The sequence below is a fragment of the Periplaneta americana genome, chromosome 16 (assembly GCF_040183065.1).
Source record: "Periplaneta americana isolate PAMFEO1 chromosome 16, P.americana_PAMFEO1_priV1, whole genome shotgun sequence".
Taxonomy (NCBI): Eukaryota; Metazoa; Arthropoda; class Insecta; order Blattodea; family Blattidae; genus Periplaneta; species Periplaneta americana.
The window spans coordinates 154,825,583-154,849,562 of record NC_091132.1 but is presented as its reverse complement, the minus strand read 5'-3'; the positions used below and the strand labels follow the sequence as shown (position 1 = coordinate 154,849,562).

At 35.4% G+C, this 23,980-nt stretch overlaps 1 protein-coding gene across 1 annotated transcript in view; it reads right to left on the bottom strand.

Moving 5' to 3' along the window:
* The window catches only part of LOC138691484 (zinc finger protein 235-like), a 63,880-nt gene that overhangs the window by 31,067 nt on the left and 8,833 nt on the right, over positions 1–23,980 (bottom strand). Inside the window, exons 3-5 of the mRNA XM_069813451.1 lie at positions 22,699–22,836; positions 15,532–15,614; positions 10,264–11,756 (exon numbers count right to left, since the gene is read on the bottom strand). Of these exons, the coding sequence (XP_069669552.1) occupies positions 10,856–11,756; positions 15,532–15,614; positions 22,699–22,836 (1,122 nt within the window). The 3' untranslated portion in view covers positions 10,264–10,855. The remainder of the gene's footprint in view (positions 1–10,263; positions 11,757–15,531; positions 15,615–22,698; positions 22,837–23,980) is intronic.

Below are 23,980 nucleotides of genomic sequence, written 5' to 3'. Positions count from 1 at the left end.
CCTATTATTACCACAAAAACTAGGCCTACTACCACAAAAGAGGCCTACTACCACTAATACTAGGCCTACTATTACCACTACTACTAGGTCTACTATTACCACTACTACTAGACATACTATTGCCACTACTAGTAGGCCTAATATTGCCCAAAAACTAGACCTACTACTACCAGTACTACTACACCTACTATTACCACTACTACTAGGTCTACTATTACCACTACTACTTTGCCTACTATTACCACAAAACTAAGCCTACTACCACTACTACTAGACCTACTATTACCACTACTACTAGACCTGCTATTACCACTACTACTAGGCCTACTATTACCACTACTACTAGGTCTACTATTACCACCACTACTACTAGGCCTGCTATTACCGCTAATAATTGTATTAAAAAGTCGGTACTGACTTCTAACTTGGTGGTCATCAACTACACAATAGATTGTTTTGTGATAAAATTTATTCTCATTATATTTAAAATCAGTTTCCAGAATTTTTATGATCTCGTATTTCACCACTGAATATTTTCTAAGCCTAATATACCTTCCTCTTCCTTTGCATGAAAGGACTGAAATTTAGATCATTTTAAATATTACAGTAAATATCCATTACTATGTCCTTAAAACAATACTAGTAATACTGAAAATTAATGTTGACATTGCCATTATTCAATATTTCACATACTTATCCCGAGTGTATATGGGTGATTTAATTTATTTTTTAGAATATCGCCAAAGATCAATCATTATAATACTCTAATAAATATAGTGCTCCTCTGCCATTCATGTTTATTTCATCGCGACTCATCCTTTGTAAAAGATGTTTGAAACAGTGTCTATCACCAGGCTACATCAATGCATTGTGGTACTGTTTTCGAATTTCGCGCCGCAAACACTCCCTTTAATGGCGGATGCTAGCCGATTCAATTTGTGACATTTTTCTTGCCTGCCACTCACGGGTATGTGTCTCTAGTAAGTATTACAAAATCTTTGGTTACAACAGGTGTGCTAAACGTTAGGATGTTACAATAGGTGTGTAGCACCTTAGGTTAGATTAGATTAGGTTTTGTTTGGTGTGTAAGATAATATGAATGGTTACCACAGTTGGCGACACTGCTATCATTCTCCCACTCCACCTCAAATAACGTCACAACTCTGGTATATGGCCGCCTTCTTCCTTAAAGTACGACGAATTTCCTATATAAGTAAGGAACCTATTTAAGGCGGGTTGGGTGGCACCACAGCTCTCCCAGTGATCACATCGAGTTTCTACTACTCCACACTACAAAACTAAGGTATTTTCAGTGCCTGTTTTTAATTTCCTATACTGCCTGAATAGTAGTAAAGATTCATGATTTTTATTTTTATTTTCTTTATTGTTTAGTTATACTTATGTATGTATGTATTTATTAACACTACAATTGGGTATACACCCGGTGGTAGTGATATATAATATACAATAGTTACAATTACATAAAATAAAATAAACGTAAATGAAATAAAATAAAATAAACGTAAATCTATAAATAGTAGATGCAATAAACCTAGGACTATAAATAAAAACTATTCTATAATAATGCCTACGATAGGCCTAAGCAAAAGTAAATCTAACTTATAAGTATTTCTATTTCACCCAATTTAAGTAATAACATATCACCTTAATTAATTACATACAAACTTAATTACATATCATCTTTATTAATTACATATCACCTTAATTTATTTACATATCAACTTAATTACATGTAAACTTAATTATATATGAACTCAATTAATTACATCACACAACTTAAATAATTACACTGCACCTCCAATTAAATTTTCAGTCTAATCTACTCAACCTTTCCTTAAATGTATTGATTTTAAGAGGACAACCCTGAAAGATTGCCGCAGGTAAGCTGTTCCAGTCTACTATTGTGCGGTTAACAAAGGAGAATTTTGCCACGTCCGTTCTTTGTTTTCTACATTTAAACTTCCTAATATGATCAGTCCTTCCTAAGTATGATGGTGTTGCTAATCTAGCATTGATATTGGTCCATGCTTTGTGTCCCATTTGCGCCTTGAACAATGCGGTGAGTCTGGTTTTTCGTCGCCTTGACTTGAGAAGTTCTCACCCTAAATCTTTTATTATCTCATTACCATGTCCCTTCCCCATTTTGACGTATTTTGCTGCATTGCGTTGGACCTTTTCTATTGAATCGATTTGGTTTTTTCTGTACGGATCCCAACCTACTGCTCCATATTCCATAATTGGGCGAACAAGGGTTTTGTACGCTAATTCTTTTGACTTTCGGTTAGATTTCTTCAGAATACGCATAGAGAAATGTAGTGCTTTCCAGGCTTTCCTTGTGGTATTAGTGACTTGTTCCTCCCAACTCAGTTTGTTAGTTAAATATATACCTAGGTATTTACAAGTGTTCACTTGTGGCACCGATGTACCATTCAGCTGATATCCGAGACAAATTTCTTTATGCGTTCTACAGAAGGATATTGACTTACTTTTACTGACACTGATTTTCATTTTATTTTCTGTCGTCCAGGTTTCAATAACGTTAAGATCGTTTTGTAAGACGGCGATATCGGACTCATCATTATTACTTATAATAATAATAATAATAATCGAAATTCTATTTTCTGCAATTAGAATTAGCTCCTAAACGATAATAATAAGCATCCCATTCATAAATTATAAAAATATATAACTACTGTAGGCCTATATATTTACATATTCGCAGTATTGAAATCTGAAACCCCACACTGGCTTAGTAAAATGTTAGAAACACATCTGTACCAGTCTGTAGTAATTTAAACTTCGCATCACCACACCCTGTGTCAATACTTATGATCACACTACAAGGATTTCAATTTCCATGCGTCCTCATCCATCCACGTGAGAGTTCCAAGTTCCAAATTGTTCCAAGCACAACATACATAACAGGTTCGTTCCAACAGCAGTCAGGAACCGTCCGTAACCATCGTGAGCATGCGCAGTACATAAAAAGCGTTCCAACACAATCCGAACCAGTCCTGAACCAGAAACATGTACTGCAGTCGGGTGTTCCAACAAGCTTTTGACACGGGTTCAGAACGGTCAGAAATAGTCCGCGGATTGAGGCATGTACGGAAGAGTACGCGAGACGCGCATGCGCATAAACTCACCAACGTCTCCTGGATACCGAAGAAAGACATGATCGCAGTGTTACCAACTGGACGGAAATTCCATCAAAAGTGACGGAATTTCAACGTAGCGGACGGGAAAAGAAGGGCTTCGACGGGTCACGGATTTTGTGGCGGAAATTACGATTTACATCGCCTTTTTACTTTTTTAACTGCTGTCGTTTTAAATTGTTTAATTTTTTTTAGGGATTTTACTTTTTCTTTGAACATGCCTGCCCGTGCCGTACGATGTTAAAGGAAACCTTGTTTCAGATATCCTTGTAATCAAGTCAGAGGTTGAAGAATTATTATTTTAATCAAGATCGGTAAGCAAGTTGTGTTAAAATTGTCTTTGTATTTATATATTATATATATATTATTTACTTTTTTTTAAATTTTGACGGATTCTGACGGATCTCCAGGTGTTAAACTGACGGGGATATAATTTATGTGTTGGCAACACTGCATGATCGACTGTTCACATCAATGAGGTTAAGATGAAAAGTGATAGTGCAGACGAATAATAAAACTAGAGATTTAATTTAAATTTTCGCCAAAAAGAAAGAGAATGGAAATTATTTGGGTATTGAAGTAGTTAATTACAATTTCAACATGCAGATTTGATTAAAAGCATAATAAATAACGTACATACATTAATAATTACAAAAAAATAAACAAACTATTTTTAGATGAGAGTCCTCCAGTACACGACACTGAATTAGCGGAATTCTTGCCTTGCATATTTTTTGTCATCATTTTTATAGAAAATGATCGAAATTCTATTTTCTGCAATTAGAATTAGCTCCTAAACGATAATAATAAGCATCCCATTCTTAGCAAAGATGATCACAGTTGTAGCATATCTGGATTTCGTACATAAAGATCCGCGAAAGCGTTCCAACAGCGTCCAGCACAGTTTCAATCCCATAGCCAGGACCTCCTATATTACCGGACCTGACACTGTAAGCGGAAGTAAACAAACATGATGGACAATAGAGTGGTTAACGCAACTGTGAAAGTATACGTACTTCATGTGAATGTTTGTGTTTCTTGTATCATTTGCCTCTAGTGTAATCGTTGAAGGGTTTATAAGTTAGTACTATATATTAATAGAATTGTGACAATTAATGTAAATTGTTTTCGTAGAGAATAAAGCTTGAAAGTGTTGTTAATCTTAAAATGTCTCGCACGTGTAGTGTCCCAGGTTGCAAATCGAATTACAATAAAGAAAGTCCGTTTGTACATGTATTTTTGTTTCTAAAAGATAAAGATTTAAGGGATAAGTGGACAAGAAGCATTCATCGTGAACATTTTACCCCAACAAACAACTCAGTGATAAGAAAACTAGCAGTAAAGTGCAGCAAGGTATTGGCCAACATATTTATTAATAATTACCGCATGGTCCAAAATGAAAAGCAGGCATTGAAAGACAAAAATGAAACCCACCGAAACTGTTTCAAGTTCAAAAACAGGCCGCTGTGCTCTCCAAACTGTGAATTCTTCATCGTTTTTAGTTGTACAGCCTATCTAATCCCTTGTGTATGTATAAGTGGATATTACAGTGGGAAATTACAGTGCTGTGCTCTCCAAGCTGTGAATTCTTCATCATTTTTAGTTGTACAGCCTATCTAATCCCTTGTGTAGGCCTATGTATAAGTGGATATTACAGCGATAAGCTATAGTGAATAGTGTCATTTCATTGTGAATCAACATCAGTGGATATAGTGAGAAACTACAGTGAATAGTGTCATTTCATTCTGAATCAACATTAGTAGATATAGTGAGAAACTACAGTGAATAGTGTCATTTCATTCTGAATCAACATCAGTGAATAGTGAGAAACTATAGTGAATAGTGCCATTTCATTCTGAATCAACACCAGTGGATACAGTGAGAAACTACAGTGAATAGTGTCATTTCATTCTGAATCAACATCAGTGGATATAGTGAGAAACTACGGTGAATAGTGTCATTTCATTCTGAATCAACATCAGTGGATAGTGAGAAACTACAGTGAATAGCGTCATTTCATTCTGAATCAACACCAGTGGATACAGTGAGAAACTACAGTGAATAGTGTCATTTCATTCTGAATCAACATCAGTGGATATAGTGAGAAACTACAGTGAACAGTGTCACTTCATTCTGAGTCAACATCAGTGGATATAGTGAGAAACTACAGTGAATAGTGTCATTTCATTCTGAATCAACATCAGTGGATATAGTGAGAAACTACAGTGAATAGTGTCATTTCATTCTGAATCAACATCAGTGAATAGGTCATTTCATTATGAATCAATACCAGTGGATACAGTGAGAAACTAGGCCTACAGTGAATAGTGTCATTTCATTATGAATCAACACCAGTGGATACAGTGAGAGACTACAGTGAATACCTAGTGCCATTTCATTCTAAATCAACATCAGTGGGCACAGTGTTAAACTGTACGTAGTGAATAGCTAGTTTTATTTTCAACCAATTTCAGTGAATACAGTGACAAAGTTTAGTGACTAGGAAGACAGGACTCCATATTTACTTATATAATTTCCAGTTGCTGATGAAATCTATTTGTATAATCCAGGTAAGATTTCCTAAATCCTGAAGTAGCAGCTATTCAGTATTGTATTACTGCCTTCTATTTCCTCACAAATCTGAATTTTACAAGAGTTAATTGGGCAATTGCCAATATTCATATATAAAAACATATAGGCCTAGGGCTAATATAATAACATATTGAAGCTTTTAATCACTTGTTTTCTTTTATTATTGGCATATTTTTATGTTACTGAATGTACTATGTTCATTTATGTAGGTAAGGAACGTTATTATTTATTGTTTCATCGAGAATTTTGTTAAAATAATCTTATCGATGCCGTATTTTTTAACTCATTGCAATCTACGAACGCCCTCTTCCGGCCGCCATCTTGGATGCCAGTGTCAGGTCCGGTAATAGAGGAGGTCCTGCCATAGCAGATGCTCAACTAGCGCATGCGCATAAGATGGTACAGGAACCGTACATGAACTGATCCATGAACCGCTTGTTGGAACGAACCTAACGAGAACAGGGTAGCCATGCGTTCAATTGACTCCATAAGTCGTGACGTCACTCGTTGCTAGGAAGCCATCTTCCTTTCTAAACAACTCCTTGCTAAGGAGTTTGTCGGGTGTATTTATATGTTGTATCATTAGTGTGTTATATTATTACGTTATTTTGTACGTTATTTTTGCTTTTTAAAGCGTAGATTAATAATTAACTCTCCGCGACACGCGCGCGAACTGCGTTTAAAGACTTGCAATTTATTCATAAATACGTAGGCCATACTTCATACATTTATTTGAATTCAATCATTGAACGTTTAAAAATGGTAGGCGGTAGACCTACCAAAAAATCCCCACAAGATTTAAAATAGCATAAAATAAACAAATATAGGCCTAATCTTACGCTGAAGTAGTGTTACTTTATAATTGAAACATAAATATAATATGATTTTCATGTTATAAAACATAGGCCTAGGCCTACTTGTAACATATCTCAATAGGTCTATATGTTATAAGATAAGAAACTGATAATGCGTATGACAAAATATGATTAAAATCATTATTATAAACTAGTAATTAATTACAGAGTGTAAGAAGAAAACATACGCAATATCAACACGTTCTGCCTCGAATACAAATACAACCCTGTCACTAGGCCCACATTCACTATACACATATGAAAATACATGCTGCAGACAGATTTTAATATTATTTTCGTAATATTTTTTAAGGATATCTACGGTGCGCGGTAAAAATGGGGGTAATTCATAAATTTCAAGTGTTCAGTAGAGCAAAAGCAAAGTGTGAAATGAGCACCAATGTAATTATGATGAGCTGGAAATACTACGCTCTACAAGTCTACATCATTAGGGTAGAAGATAGACATATGCCCATCATACCATCTGAAGAAGTTACATTTGCTGTATTCGCGTGAAGGTCATAACTCAAAACCATCAATTTCTGACTTACACCCTTCTATCTCGCACCAAAGATATTTTATAAATGCAAAGCCATTATTGTCAACTATTAATGTTAATAATTAAAAATTATTTTGTGCTTGAATATTAAATTTTACTATATTACTAAATAATAAAAATGACTTTCTTCTGAAACTAATTCATTTTTGCAGAACATGTTGCAGTTAATAAAGACAATATCATGATGAATTTCAAATTCTTTAACCACTAAATATTAATTTCGGAGCTAAAAGTAATAATCACATTTTTATAAAATATTTATAAACTTATTTATAAATATGTAGATAATTCTATGTTTTCGCCACTATTGCAAATGCATTATCTGTTAATTCTCTATGACACTGAATGCGTAGGCCTATATAATTTGTATATTATATATAAAGATCTATTGGAGATGGCTATAAATGTTATTCTCTCTCCTGAAAAGTTAAAAAAAAAAAAAACGGACATAATGCCTTTTAGCTGCTACAGATCCAATTAGGCCTACACTCTTTTTATATAGGCCTAGTGAAGTTTCTAGATTGAAATTAATTTTCATGTCCACATTAATATGAAATATTTATAAACTCTACTTACAGACTTCTGTTAGTTGAATAACATTTTTCAAAGTGTCCAGAACTTACGATATAAATTATTACTCTATGGGACGTAAAATTTGGAAGACAAGACTGAATTTTAAGAAACACTTGCCATAAGACCCTCATACATAAATTCATGTAAACCATATCGTTATTATTATTATTATTATTATTATTATTATTATTATTATTATTATAATTATTATGTTAGAGACAGTGGTAGTCCTCACATCGAACATAACTGCAAGGTTTTCATGAAAACCATTCTATCTTAATGTAATGAAGAGTTGATCTTCTTTCGAAACACAATCAACATTCCACCCACTGTAGTAAGATAGGCCTACCAGTATTTCAAATGTTTCACAAAACTGTACACAAGTTTAAAAACTTCCTTATTTGTTAATCCATTATATAAAAGTATTAATTTATCATCGCCTCCTATTGATCTCAAAAACAACTTTTCTTTCATTATAGTCACTTCAGTCTTCAATTTTTCTATTTTATGTTTTTAAAAATAATTTTCATCTTCCAATGCTGTTGATGTTACAAGCAGTACATTCGACATTTCTCTGTCTATGAATACTTCCAATTACTCAGCAACATAATAATTTTCCCCCTCTGCTGCGTTCTCACAAAAGACTAAACTGTAATAAAAATACGATAATTTAATTTAAGAAGATAACTATGTATTGAACCATTAATCAATGTACAAGGCTTTTGGTTAGGGAATGTTCTCTTCTATTAGAAATACAGAGCTAGGCTATAGACTTACTAATCTTTTTTTGTTTCTTCGTGTTAAATTCTGGAGGGAGCCAGTCCATACATTTTTTTTAAATTCCTGAGGCACAGTGAGGGACAGTTTTCCTTAATAACATTTTTAAATTTACCGTACAACTGCAAACTAGGCAGTATTTTGAAGGTTCTATGTCAACTCTTCTGCAAATGGTGTACAATGGAAGCATTGCCATACATTTTCTTAATTATAACTTTGATATTTGTGTAGTAAGTTACGTCCATTATAATAACATGAAGCAGTTATCCATTTCATAGCTTTATTCTTTTCTTTAGGAAATGAGAAAAGCCTCTAAGAATTTTTGTCACTATTGTAGTGCTTGTAGACAGTAGAAACACATAACCATCACTTTGTACCAATATAATGAAATAACTAGACCACAAGTATATTGAATATACACAGACACGCACACAAAAATTAACAAAACTTATAAAAAATGCATATAAGCTACTTAAAATATTTTTCTACTTTACTTTAACACCATAAACTCGCTATCAAATTATAAGTGTATAACATAATACACGACTTGTGAGTTGTTTAGAAAGCAAGATGGCGATCACCATGGCAACGGCAGCCTCTGACGTCAGACTTAGGGAGCCAATAGTCGGACGTATGGCTACCCTGCGTGCGCAGGAACTAAGGAAGCCGTGGTATTTTTACTGCTAAAGGTACGCTCGAATATAAAACTTTTAACCTAGCATGTAAAAAAGTAAAATGAACGAAATAAGACTTCAACTGTTTAGTAGGCCTATCCAGTGAGTAGACCGGGGATGGATCTTCCAACCAGATTTTTCAGACTTTCAGATGTTGAGTAATATAATTTACAGATTATAATTGACGCCGGCTTTGACAATTTTACACACAAGTATAGTTACGTGGCATTGATAGTTACCAACTCATATTCAGTATGTTAAACATAACAGTATTAACATTTTTAAGTTAATGCCTATATTAACATTAATCCAGTAATATTTAAAACACAACAAAAAGAAAAAAGAAAAACGGTAGCTATTTTTTTAATTCACCGAATCTGTACATATTCCTATTTAAATACACCGCCTCTGGTGTTAAGATCTTTATTATTGTTTCTTTTGCTGTTGGTTCCATCCCATCATCCATATAGCCATAGCACAAATCTCATCCGGAGAATAATGCCTGATTTCAATAGCGCCCACACTTATACAATAGTAAGCTTAGTCTATTTCACAGTATTACTGTGATCTACCGAAGTACATGTGATGTTCCAGTGCATAAATTCTGCATTACCGGTGACAAACTGTGAAGAATGGGTAGAACAGAGAAAAATTCTTTCCGACACCAGGATTCCAACCAGGGTTTGCAGCTCTACGTATTATCCACTAAGCCAAACCTTTTTTTTTAGTAGGTTATTTTACGACGCTTTATCAACATCTTTGGATATTTAGCGTCTGAATGAGATGGTGATAATGCTGGTGAAATGAATCCGGGGTCCAGCACCGAAAGTTAAACAGCATTTGCTCAATTGGGTTGAGGGAAAACCCCGGAAAAAACCTCAACCAGGTAAATTTTCCCGACCGGGAATCGAACCCGGGCCACCTAGTTTCGCGGCCAGACGCGCTGACCATTACTCCACAGGTGTGGACACTAAGCCACACCGGATTCTAGTTCCACTGCAGTATTGAATACATATCAGTTTAAGTTCTACTTCTCTGTTCCCCCTTTGCTGACTTACCCTCTTCTGCTGAGCCACAGTTTGACAGCTTTCTCATCTCTGTGCATGCGTGCATCGCCTTTTAGAGTAGACTCCAAGAAACATCGGATTTGAAAAGTTTCTCTTCTCTGTAAACGAGTTCTTGTCCTCATACATCATTCGAATGCCAAAAACAAATCGAACAAACATCGCATTTTCGCATGTGTGAAGAATTCCAGACATTTTAGGGATCTGGAACATGAGATAGTTTGCCACATACACACCATTTGAAAGGTTTCTTGCCAGTGTCCGGGTATTCATGCCGTTTTAGGACACTCGATTGAGTGAAACACAACAAACACCGCAATTCAAACGTTTTTCGCTTTGGAAAGTTTCCAATAATGAGCACGAGTTTATGCATTCTAAGACTACTCGTCACCGAGAAACATTTACCACAGACATCACATCTGAAAGGTTCCTCACCAATGTGCACGCGTCCATACCTTGTAAGACTATTCGAAACCGAGAAACTCATAGCACAGACATTACATATGAAAGTTTTCTCGCCTGTGTGAAATAAATCATGGCTTCTTAATCCAATAGACTGCGAAAAACACTTGCCACAAACATCACATTATAAAGGTTTCTCACCGATGTGCACGCGTTCATGCCTTCTAAGATCAGACGTTGAAGAGAAACATTTATTACAAAACTCACATTTGAAAGGTTTCTCGCCTGTGTGCAGGCGTTCATGTATTTTTAGACTATGGGACCTGGAAAAACACTTACCACAAACATCGCATTTGAAAGGTTTCTCGCCAGTGTGCACGCGTTCATGACATTTTATAATAGACAACTGTGAAAAATTCTTTCCACAAATATGGCATTTGAAAGGTTTCTCGCCTGTGTGCTGGCGTTCATGAGCTTTTAGACTACTCAACTGGGAAAAACACTTACCACAAACATCACATTTGAAAGGTTTCTCGCCTGTGTGAAGACGTTCATGCGTTCTTAGATTACAACACTGCGAAAAACACTTGCCACAAACATCGCATTTGAAAGGTTTGTCACGCGTGTGGACGCGTTCATGGCGACCTAGAGCAGACAACTCCCTGAAGCACTTCCCACAAATATCACACTTAAAAGCTTTCTCGCCTTTGTGTCTGTCTTCATGTTTCTTTAGACAACGCGAATTCGCGTAACGCTTACCACAAACATCACACCTGAAAAGTTTCTCTCCTGCGTGCAAGAGTTCATGCTTTTTTACATTACACGACGTTGAAAAACTTCTACCACAAATATCGCATTTGTAAGCATTCTTGACTACTCGCTCACGTAAATGCGTCGTCGATTTTCCCGGATTGGAGAACCATTCTTTAGACATTTCCAATTGCAGTTGCTTCTTGTCTTCACGAGTTCGGGTTCGTTTTTCTGAGGAATGTGAATTCCTGGGAATCTCACATCCATTCTCGTTCTCTTCCTGCGTAATACCGTCGAATTCCGATGATACAGACCTCTCTACGGTAGCTGCAATCCTGTCGAAAATATACTATCAGTCAACAGAATAGTCGCAACAAATATACATTAAAGCAATGAACTTCAAACTTAAAGGAACCTATTTCACCAGAAGGAACGTTACCATTACAGATACAATGCCATATATGAATTGTGCGTTTTGTTGGAAATATCAAAATTGTCTCAACATTCCTATCTTAACATATACAACAAATTTTATGTGGAAAATACCATGTTTGCCGACTCTTAGTTGGTTGGACTTTCTGTTGAGCAGTCCCACTGTCTAGAGTCGCCTGCCGGTTGCAGTTACTTTGGACACAATTATTGTTTTACGAGTAAAAACACTATTTTTATGTATATAATTAAACGTAAAAAATTCATGTTTCCATGTCCTTAAAAGAAAGTGGAATTATGTTTTCATGTTACAGTTACCTTCTAAACTGAAACAATTGTATGTATATATTAGTTGTTTATTCAACGACGCTGTATCAGCTACAAGGTTATTTAGCAGCGATGAAACTGATGATAGCGAGTTGGTATTTGGCGAGATGAGGCCAAAGATTCGCCATAGATTTTCTGGCAATCACCTTACGGTGATTGATTACCTCGCAAAAAACCAACCAGTTAATCAGCCCAAGCGGGGATCCAATCCGCGCCCGATCGCAACTACAGACCACCAGGCAAGTGCCTTAAACGACTGAGCTACGCCAGTGACTTGTATGTATATTATGAGTATTGCCATTAATCGAAAGTATCCTACAAATGCTTCCCAATTCGGATTTCAATGATGTATAACTTCTGTTGTAGTTCATTCTTATGCTATATAAAACGTTAATATATAGTTTATTTTCTCACTTTCAAATTAGGTAAATTTTTCCATTGTTGCCAAGCAGTACATGTGTATCTGAACTGCGCGACATTGCATTATGGCGACTTTCTTTCAAGAATATTCCGCCAATATTTTTACGTGACTGAAAATATTTAAGCAGTTTTCTCTCCTCCTTTTCTACAGTTGGCACTCTAATTCTTTTTGTAAATTATTTTACGACGCTTTATCAACATCATAGGTTATTTAGCGTCTGAATGAGATGAAAGTGATAATGCCGGTGAAATGAGTATGAGGTCCAGCACCGAAAGTTAAGGCTGGTTCACAATAAACCGGAAACGGAAACGAGAACGAGAAAAGAATGATATTAAAATAAATGTATTTAAATGTAAGCATTAACAATATTTCCATTCCCGTTCTCGTTGTCGTTTCCGTTCTCCCTTTGTGAACCAGCCTTAACGAGCATTTCCTCATATTAGGTTAAGTGGAAATCTCAAAATAAAACTCAACCAGGTAACTTGCTCCGAACAGGAATGGAACCCGGGCAACCTAGTTTCGCGGCTAGATGTGCTAACCATTACTCGATAGGTGTGGACTAGCTTTAGATATAAGGGGAATTAGGTCAGTTCTATGTTGAGATGAGTTTTCGTGCTGATTAACACGCACATTTGCAGACTTCCATTCAATGTACCCGGAATTTCAAAGTGAGGCTTGTTTTCACCAAGTAGACCACAAGCACTCAGTCACCCCACCCCTGATTTCGGAATACACAAGCCATCCTCGCGACACTCATCGTCTGTGAATGTGCCTTTATATATCTTTGTCTCTTCGTTTTGACATTTAGATTTTATATTATCCTGCTCTTCGATAATTCCTTTACTAGATTGCTTTGACGAAACAATACTTTCGAATAGTTTGGGATGTTATGGACGACGGTTCTTGAAAATATTTTGCTGTTTTTGAGAGTGACAATGAAAATATGTCCTAATGTTTGGTACTTTTGCAAATTTCTCTTTTTTTCTTTCAACAGGCTGATTTTCTTTTTTAAGAACCTTGCCTCACTTAATTCTCTTTTTTCATTCATTGTAAATATGGAAATGTCCCGAAACAAAGAAAATACAATCCACTGATACCAACACAACCTGATACACGACTATGCCGTGAAGCAAATAAAAACTGTACAACACTCATGAACTGTGAATGTACATCGCTGCATTGCACAAAGAAATTCATCATTACTTAAGAATTAAATTACAGACTGCTACAAATAGATTGGAAGTTGGAAACGTCGGCAGTTTTTAGTCCACAATAACACACGAAATACGAGCATAAGGCCCGTAACACATTTGCAGAGTTTTCGCAAGCGAGAAATGTGCTGCGAGAAAATTAAAAAAATTGATGAAATGAATTCAAATGGACGTCCACACACTGGAAGTGAATATGACTCGAGGCAAATACCTCGCGCGAGTTTTTAGCTGGAATCGGTAGCTCAGCGAATTTTCTTGACACATTTATCCATGATGTTTGACATTTATCCTCTTTATGACGATTGAATGTAGAAAAAGATATCACATGTGGCTATGAATTTTATTGTTTATATTTGAAAATGAGGAAAGATGGCTGATAATTGCAGTCAGAAACTTATCGAACTTGTACGATGTCACCGTAGGCCTATTTATATGATGCGCTGGATGAAAATTATAAAAACACGAAACTTAAAGTAGAAATCTGGAGACAAATATCAGATTATCTGAAAATGAATAGGGCTATATTTTATTTTGATGAGGTTTAATGGTATTAATTAAAATTTTGAAAAAAATGTATCTATATGTCTTAACAGTTTACATATTTTTATTTCAATCACAGCATAGCAAAGAATCCTCCATCATATCATGAATGGCAAAAAAACTGAGGTCCATTCAACCTGAAATAACACCTAAACGTATCATTTAAGTCGAAACCAGTGTTCAAAACTCGCCCTTATTTCCGTAAGATATAATGTGATTTTCCGATATATCTGGCTTTAATTTTAGGCCTACTTTTTCTTTTAATTAACAAAATATGTTAATATAACTCCTTTTCGTCATCACCTGAATACTCAGATTCAACATAGCGTTTCTACGTAATTTGTAAAGTACGGCAATATACTTACTGGTTATATATTTAAGTACGACAATATATGTAAATACATAACCTATAATATTTACCCCAACGAGTGTTTACTATTATTAGAAAAATGCTTTCTGCATGAAGGCAGTGCATAGATTATCATAGCGAGGTGTGATCTGTGATAGCGAGAACTCGTCAAGTGTGTGGAAGAAGGCTCTTCGCCTCTTTATCGCAACACATTTCTCGCTAGCGAAACCTCTTCAAGCGTGTTACGGGCCTAAAGTAATTCGAATACATATACACTTTAATTGATACATTTCCATACTGCTCTAATTAATATGGTTTAAATATTTTGATTAACTTTTTTAAATAGCAGAGAATAATAAACTAAAGAACATGTGACACGAATGTCCTAATTATTAATACCAATCACTTTGTCAGAACACTACACCAAGGTCCGTCAAAAACAGCTGTTCGACAGTGACAACTAAAGACCTTGCTCTACACAACAATGCACAGACACTTCACCAGGTTTGACCTAGCTGTAAGTATCTTTCGGAAACTCATTCAAGGTAAAAAGCATTCCCTGTTTAATAAGCCTACACAGTGGAATACAACAATAATTTGTCATATAAAGCTATTTTTAAGAGCATTTAAAATATCAATACACTACGTAAATCCTCAATGATGATATACTGGAAAACAAATGCACACGCAAAGCGCTTTCCTATACATACACGCACGCAATCTGTAGGTCTAGTTCAGAGATACAGCCTTTCTGAAGGTGCTTCTAGTCAGTTAACGAAAAGAAATTTTAAAACGCAATTAAATGTTTACATAAACTCGCATATCACACTCACCATTCCGTGAAAATCTCGTTGTCCTCTGCTGTTCCTTTCACCCTTGGCTCCTCATTCACTGTGGCCAAGTCACTCTGGTCTTCCTAAAACAGAAAGATAGCACAATGTACATTAACAAGAGTGCAACGATTCCATATGCCACCGAAAGTGCATATAAGTCGTATTAGGCCAGTATTAGTTTAGTTAACACATGACTATTCTTGGGGCAGATATTTCATGGGGTAATTCTTTCCTTGTAGAACAGCATTTTTCAACTTTTTTCAACATGTGGCAAAATAAAGGTGTAATTTAAAATACTGCGACACACTCATACAGTGCCGCAGAGAAGGGAGGGGGCAAATGGGGCGAGTGCATATGGGCCCGTGAGCAATAAGGGCCCGTCAGATTAAGTGAGTCTGATTACTTTTTATTATCATAAATAATTATTTGTAGATACATACAGGTACTATAAAATTTTGTAATAATATTTGTTACATAAATTTGACATATTGACTCAACAACAGTAGAATTAATACAAATTACCAATTCATATGTAAATATTTGACTTTTATATAATAGAATATCGGTTTCCCGCATTAACGTTCAACTATACAACACTTGAAGGCTTTTGCCTGAACTATGTTCCCGTCACTAATACCGAACACGTTCAATAATTATTATTTATTGGCTAGCCACCACAATATGCTAGTCGACTCTTCCAAACCGAAGTCACAGGATCACGTTTCTTTTTCAGTACATTGTATGTTTCGTGTCGAAACTTTGGTTTTTTCGTTGTAGTTTGTGTAGTAAATTCTGTTCATTAGTGTTACCAATTACAGTTTAACTGCACAATGGACAAGTACAGACCTAAGTAGGGAGAGGAGAAGCACAAGGAGAGACAGAAAAAATTATAAGATATTAATATGGGTGGTAGACTGCTTGAAAATGTATTCGATAAGCACAGGAACGCCATTTCATAGTGCTTTGGCAAGACTTCTGGCTTTGTTTGGCGTGTTTCTTAATTGAAATTACGAAATGGCGTTTCTGTGCTTAACATTTAATCTTGAAAAATATTATAAAGACATTAAAAAAGAGATCAGTGATGAGTCGAAATATTTAAAATTAATACATTTTATTTAGGACCAACCCCACTGAAACATATGAAACTCCTAAATAGTCTGAGGGAATTAGAACTGGTCAGTTTATTTCCAAATATTTGATTAGCCATTAGAATATTCTATACAATTCCTGTGACAATTGCTGATGCTGAAAGACCCTTCAGCAAAATGAAGAAAATAAAAAATGTATTCAGATAAACAATGTATCAAGAACGACTGAGTAACCTTGGCTTCCTTAGTCTGGGAAGCGATCTTGCTAGGTCTTTAAACTTTGATGATATAATTGGTGATTTTGCATCAATGAAGTCAAGAGAGTTGTTTGTTGATGATGGACTGCAAGTTAGAAATTACAAGTGTTTAGGTATAATGTCATGAATTTAATATTATATTGTACTAATGTGAAGTTCTGCTAAAAGATTTCATATAATAAAAGTGGATATTTTTAGGTTTGTATCTGTGTATGAGACTACTTTTATTTAGTTTGAAAATAATTACTATGGTTTGAATAACTGGTAACTTGTAATTGTTACTTTTTCAAGGGGGTCTGAGTACAGTATTGCATAGCGGCCCATAAATTTTGTCGGCAGCCTTGCACTCATATAATCTAATGGAGTAGTTCCCAAACAGCACGGGAACTTTTAGGACGGAATGAGTACTATAAAATACAAAGAAGTGAGATTAATGTGTATGCATTAACATATCAAGTAAAATATTTACAATTAAATATGCATTATTTTTAGTCAAAATATGGGGCAATGACAACTTGATGAATGGTGAAATGGCGCATGTTGCAAGAAGATTGAGAACAGAAACAAATGACTATTTGAAGTAACAGAATTGTATTTAAATTTTATGATAGAAATGTAAAATTTATTGATACGAAATAATTACTCAGCAATGTAAATGTGTAACTGAATGGGAATATTGAGAAAACCCACACGTCCATAAAAGTAAAATTTTCAGCAACAACAAAAAATCACAGCTACTCTTACTTAATACTTTGAACCAGTAAAAAAAAAAAAAAATATATGCGGTTAAGTACAACAAGTCTCAGATTTTCAGTAGATATCATCCCTATGAGAAAAAATATATAACAGCCGTTGGATATGTATTGTTTCTCAATATTCTGAACATAGGCTATATTAATTAGCAGAATACAATAAAATATTACATCTTTACTCACAACAAATGGTTACTTCGGAAAACTGTCACAGATCATCAATACAGAGTGTTTCAGAATTCCTATTACAAACTTCTAGGCGTTGTAGACGGGACTAAGTAGATAAAGTTTTGATTAGGAACCCCGTTTTTTTTTTAAATGTATCATTTCGATGCAAAATAAGTTTGAAGATCGATACGTTTTAAAATCTCCTGCTTCAAGGTACACAAACAAAATGGACTGAGGATAATTTCTGCGGTCCTCTGATATCGTCTCTCTCGTTCTGTACTGCTCAATGACTGAATCACAACTGATGTGAAAGTTGACTCCGTAGAACTGCTTGTAAACAGAAGACACACGATATCAGGGGACAGCAGAAGTCGCCCTCAGCCCATTTTTGTTTGCCTACCGTGAAGTGGGAGATTTTAAATTGATTCAAATCAATCTTCAAACTTATTTTGCATCGAAACGATACATTTTCGGACATGAGTTCCCAATGAAACTTTACCTACTTAGACCCCTGTACAACCCCTAGAATTATGTAATAGAAATTACGAACACACCCTGTATATCATTTTCATGTGTAGTATTACTGTAAACTTCAAAACAGAACAATAAAATTAAATTTATATTGGGAAGAAATTGTTACTTAGGATTGCAAATCCTTCACAGATTATGAAACGATAAAATATTCATCCATTTTTATTTCTAGTCAAACTTTAAACTTCAGAATAGAATCTTAAAATGATATCCTTATTCAGGGAAAAATTGCTACTTATATCGAAACCTTCACAGATCATCAATATAATACAATATTAATTAATTTTTATAAGTACGGAAACAGTAAACATCAGAATAGAACAATATGATTACATTCTTATTCAGAACAAAAGGTAAAAGTAAAAAGTAAATCCGTGGCGCTACACCCCATTAAGGGCCAAGACTGACAAGTTGAAGGAGAGGTAGACGTTCATCCAACCAGAATGGAGGTATCGTGTGGTTAGCATGATGATGTGCCCAGCCCTTATAGCTGGTTTGCGAAACAGGATTTTTGCTAGATATCTCAGCTCCTCAAGCGCATCACAATGCTGGGTGGACACCTGTGCCATACACTAGCCGAAATTTCAAGAGAAAATTACTTCCCACGTGAGGACTCGAACCAGCATGCATTCCTCAGAACAAAGGGTATATACTGCAAATCCTTAATAGATCATCAATATCATATTATGATATTCAATCATTTTCATGTGTAATCAGGACTGTAAACTTGCTGCACCTCTTCGTTTTCTGGCAGGAATCTGTGGGACTTTTTCAGATCATCCGTCTTTTTCTTGTTGATTGGCAAACTTCCTTCATATGATATGGTTATAAAGCTCTGAGGAATCAATGAACGTTCTGATAATACAAAAGTATGTTTAATTATTTTTCTATCTATGTGTACTTTTGCATTTACAACTCCGGGATTTTCACTGCAGTAATGAAACAGGTGAAATTCATATACTGAAAATGGTTCATACTGAGAATGTGGGCTGTTCCTCTCACTTGAGTTTCCAGAGACTATGTATTCTTTGGATAATGGTGAGACCACAATTCTTTAAAATCAATATTTCAGTTCTTTCTGCAACTGTAGAGGCACAGTTATATTTTGAACTAGATATCCTTTTCAATTTCCTTTTTATAACGCCAAAATCACGGTCGCAGAGGAGGAAGGAATGGCCCCTTATGGGGAAGTATTGTGTGATTGTTTCAAACCTCCCGTGTGCTAGGGAAAATTGTATGTAATATACAAAGTAACAAAACTATAAATAATAATTAATTTTAATTAATCGATAGTAACTCTTATGTATGTACTACCAATCTAAGAATCTAAAATATTGAGGAACCTCACAAGTCCTGAATAGATGTGGTTTCTCTTCATACTGGAAATAAGTTAAAATGAATTCTGGCATAGGGTATGATGGAAGATGTAGGGTCTCTCTTCTGAATGATGAGTCTTGGTTTGTAGAATACAAAATGGCATGTAACTCAATTTCGTAAAAAATATTAGCATTCAATTATGGTACAGTGTGTCGCATTCACTATCGAACCCGGGATTCTTCTTTTTAATAATTCCAATACCAATGTGGATATTGATCACTGTTGTGTGGTGCAACTTGGAGTAGCAGCAATGCCCTTGTAAACTGGCTTATTTGTGATTGTTGCATTGCGTGTGTAATCATTGAGTGGTGATTGTGTTTATTCGTAATTAGAGTGTATTGGAAAACAGACTCAATAGAGGCATGTCTAGAGTGGTTTGTAAAGAGATTAGGAGACAACCGACATTCACTAAGTTAGTCCACCATTTGGGCCTTATTGAACAAACTTGAAACACAAGGAACTTTACTGAACAGACATGAAGGAGGTAGAGAACAAATGAAACAGGAACCGATCGAGAATGTGAAATGTGAAGGATAGGCTACTGGCATCTCCCTCTAAATCACTCCACCGACTTTCGCAAGAAACAGGAATGTCCAGAAGTACTAGTCAGCATGCTGCAAAAAAAAAAAGAGCAGAGTTTCACGCTTACTGTTTCACTGTGGTGCACGAATTTAAAAGAAATTGACAAGTGAAACGAGTACGTTAGTGTCAAATGTTTCAAACATTTCTTCAAAATAATCCGACCATTCTGGACTACACTTGGTTCACGGACGAGACGTGGTTTCATACATAATCAAAATTTCCGTATTTGGGCAACTGAAAATCCCCCTAAGATACACGAGGAGCCTCTTCAGTCAGAAACGATTGGTGTTTGGTGTGCAATATCTCTGCGGCGAATAATTGGTCTCATATCCTTCAATGTAACCTTTGCAACAAATGAATACCTTGAAACATTCAATATATTTGTAAATCAGTTGGACGACTAGGAACTCAGCATGGGAATTTCCAAGAAGAATGTGCGACATGCCACACATCAATCGCCAGCATGGCCAAAATGGTCCTTTTTCGGCGACCGCGTCATTTGAAAAGGTCTATGGGCACCACGCTCACCCATCCTGACATCACCTAATTTATTTTTATGCGGACATCTAAAATGAAAAATATATTAAAACAAACAACGAACCATAGACGTTTTGAAAATTTCTAATACTATGTCATTGAATGGACTCAAATTTTTACATTACCATGTATGAAATGAACTCCTTCGGTTTGTTTTTGAGAGTACTTGTGTGCTCACACTAATTTATTCCAGTGTAACTCCATAATTACTGCCAGGCAAAATTATGAAGTATACAATACTAAAGCTTCAACACGATTCCTTTGCTATGATCATTCATTCAATCATTTATTCCGTCATTTAGTGTTCTGCCCAAGGGCAGGTCTTTCACTACAAACCCAGCTTTCTTCAGTCTTTGCTATTTTCTGCTTCCTCTTTGTTATCTCATATGATACATATATCTTAATATCGTCTATCATCTGGTATCTTCTTCTACCTCTTCTCCTGTTCACCATTCATTGCAGTGCATCCTTCAGTAGGCAGTTTCTTCTCAGCCAGTGTCCCAAACAATTTCTTTTCCTCTCCTTGATCAGTTTAAGAATCTTTCTTTCTTCACCCACTCTTTCCAACACAGCTTCATTTCTTATTATGTCTGTCCAATTCACATGTTCCATTCTTCTCTGTATCCTCATTTCAAATGCTTCTAGTAGCTTCTTTTCACTTCGTTGTAATGTCAATGTTTGTGCCCCATACAATGCCACGCTCCAAACAAAGCACTTCACTAGTCTCTTCCATAAAGTTTCCTTCGTCATTGCTATGCTCCTTTTGAATTCCTGGTAACAGCTGATGTTACTGCTTACAGTACACAACAAGTATTTGAAGATGTCCACTTGCTCTACTGCCACATTTAGAATTCGCAAGTTTATCGTCTCTATTTTTCTTTCTATGACCATGCTCTTCGTCTTATTTGCATTTAACTTCATCCCATATCGCTCACAGTTGTCATTTAGCTTCAGTAGCATATTCTTTAGTATCATTTCCTCTTCATCTAGCAACGCAATATCATCATCAAATTTTACGCACTTTATTCTTCTTCCCTCTACTATCTCTCCTCTCATGATCTGAAAACAGTTCTTCACTAAAACCTCCAAGTAGATGTTGAACAGGACAGGTGATAAAGGTCATCTTTGATGTACTCCTATCCCTATTTCACTTCCTTCTGACATTTCTTCTCCTATCCTGACTTTCACTCGTTTCATATAAACATTATTGAACAGTCTTCTCTCGCTTTTTTTTTTTTAGTAGGTTATTTTTCAACGATTTATCAATATCTTAGAGATCTCTTCCTAATCCACACCAATTTTCTTTACGATCCCCATCAGTTTATTCTGTTAAAAGCCTTTTTTAGATCCACAAATACTATATACACTTCTTTATTCTTCTCCAGGTATCTTTGACTGATTGTTCGTAGCAGTGCAATTGTATCTCTCTTACCTTATCCTTTCCCGAAGACAAACTGCTCTCTTTCTAACTATTCTTCCACGTTAGAATATAATATAAACGTCTATTCAGTATTTGCAAGAGAATTTTCGCCGAGTGCGATATTAGACTCGTAGTCTTTAACTCCTTACATTTGTTGGCATTGTTTTCTTTGGTATTGGAATCAACACTGTCTCCATAAAATCTTCAGGCCCCTCGCATTTCTCATATATTTCTTTGCATAATGATAGAATTTGCTTCTTGTGTTCACCCAAGCATTTTACTAATTCAATGGGGACTCCATCAACTCCTGTTGCTTTCCCACTATTCATTTCCTACCTATATTAAAACTGAATGCACTTCACTGACAGAAAAATGGAAGTAAACTGTATAATACTTTGATGTATTCTGTATCTATCCAGATGAATCAGGACATGATTTCTTTGTTTTGTACTCACCTCAGGTTCACGTTTCACCACAGGAAAATAAATTGGCACCGGAACTTCCTCAAATTTTATCTCAGTTGTGAGACCTTGGCTGTGGTCCTCATATTCCTCTTTTATACTAGTCACACGCTGATCCCAAAAATTCCGTTCCTGCAGTACAAAGAGACGTCTAAAATGAGCAATTTATTACAGGGTGTTACAGACGACTTCTAACTTTACTAGATGTTCTCTATGTGTCCATATGTCACAACTTGATCATAACCCACACTTGTGTATTACATTATGATGAATAAGGACAGGATTCATATGCAAATGCATATTTTCATGCAAAAACCTTTGGTATACATGTTATTCAAGTCTGTGATGATGAATACGCAAAGCTAACTGTTCACAGTTTTTAAATATTCAGTGCATTACCCTATACATAATATACTGCTGTGCATTATATTGTAGCATATCTTCAACACGGAATTAGATTAACAACAATATTTGCATAGTTTTGTATAAAAAGAAAAAAAAAACAAAACAAAACAAAACACTTGATTGCTCTATTGCCAGCACTTAATACTATTTGGATGGCTGTACTCAATGGGTAGAAATTCGTTGTGTATGAAGGGAAACTGTGGAAAAACCACCACTGCCTACTTTTGTTCCATTGAACTGCTGCACAAATGGAAACATTCCCAAATATCCCTACCCTCCTTTTCTATGTTTAACTTATTCTGAGTTGTTGCACTAGGTGTATTTTGATTCGTATCGACAAGTATTCAAACATTATACCATTGAGTTACCACATAGTTCGACAAGAAGTTTTTGGCAATGTCCTTTCGACAACTATGAGTGGGAGGCATGTGGGACATGGAAATTATTCACTGTCGAATTCGTGAATTGTACTACTATCTAAATTAGAAAGAGATTACGTCACTAAAGGGTTATGTTGCATTTAGAGGCGTGAGAGAGATAGTATGCACAATCATGAAGATGGTATAATCCAAAATTTTGGTATAAGCTGTACTGCATTGCTAAGCCAGTCATATTTGTTTTCCTTGAGTGTACATTAACAGTTTCGCATATTTAATTCCTCGCACATCACACTTCTCTTATATAATTAGTTCATAGAAAATGTTAATAGTGGGTGAAATGAACCGAGATCGATTTCCTCTTCCAATGGAACTTACTTTCAAATGTAAGGCCACGTTGTATCATAAATAATGGTATCAGGAGACAAGAGAAGAATCTTCAATGAAGTTCCCAAAAAAAAAAAAAAAAAAAACTAAATTTTAGAGGGAAATCA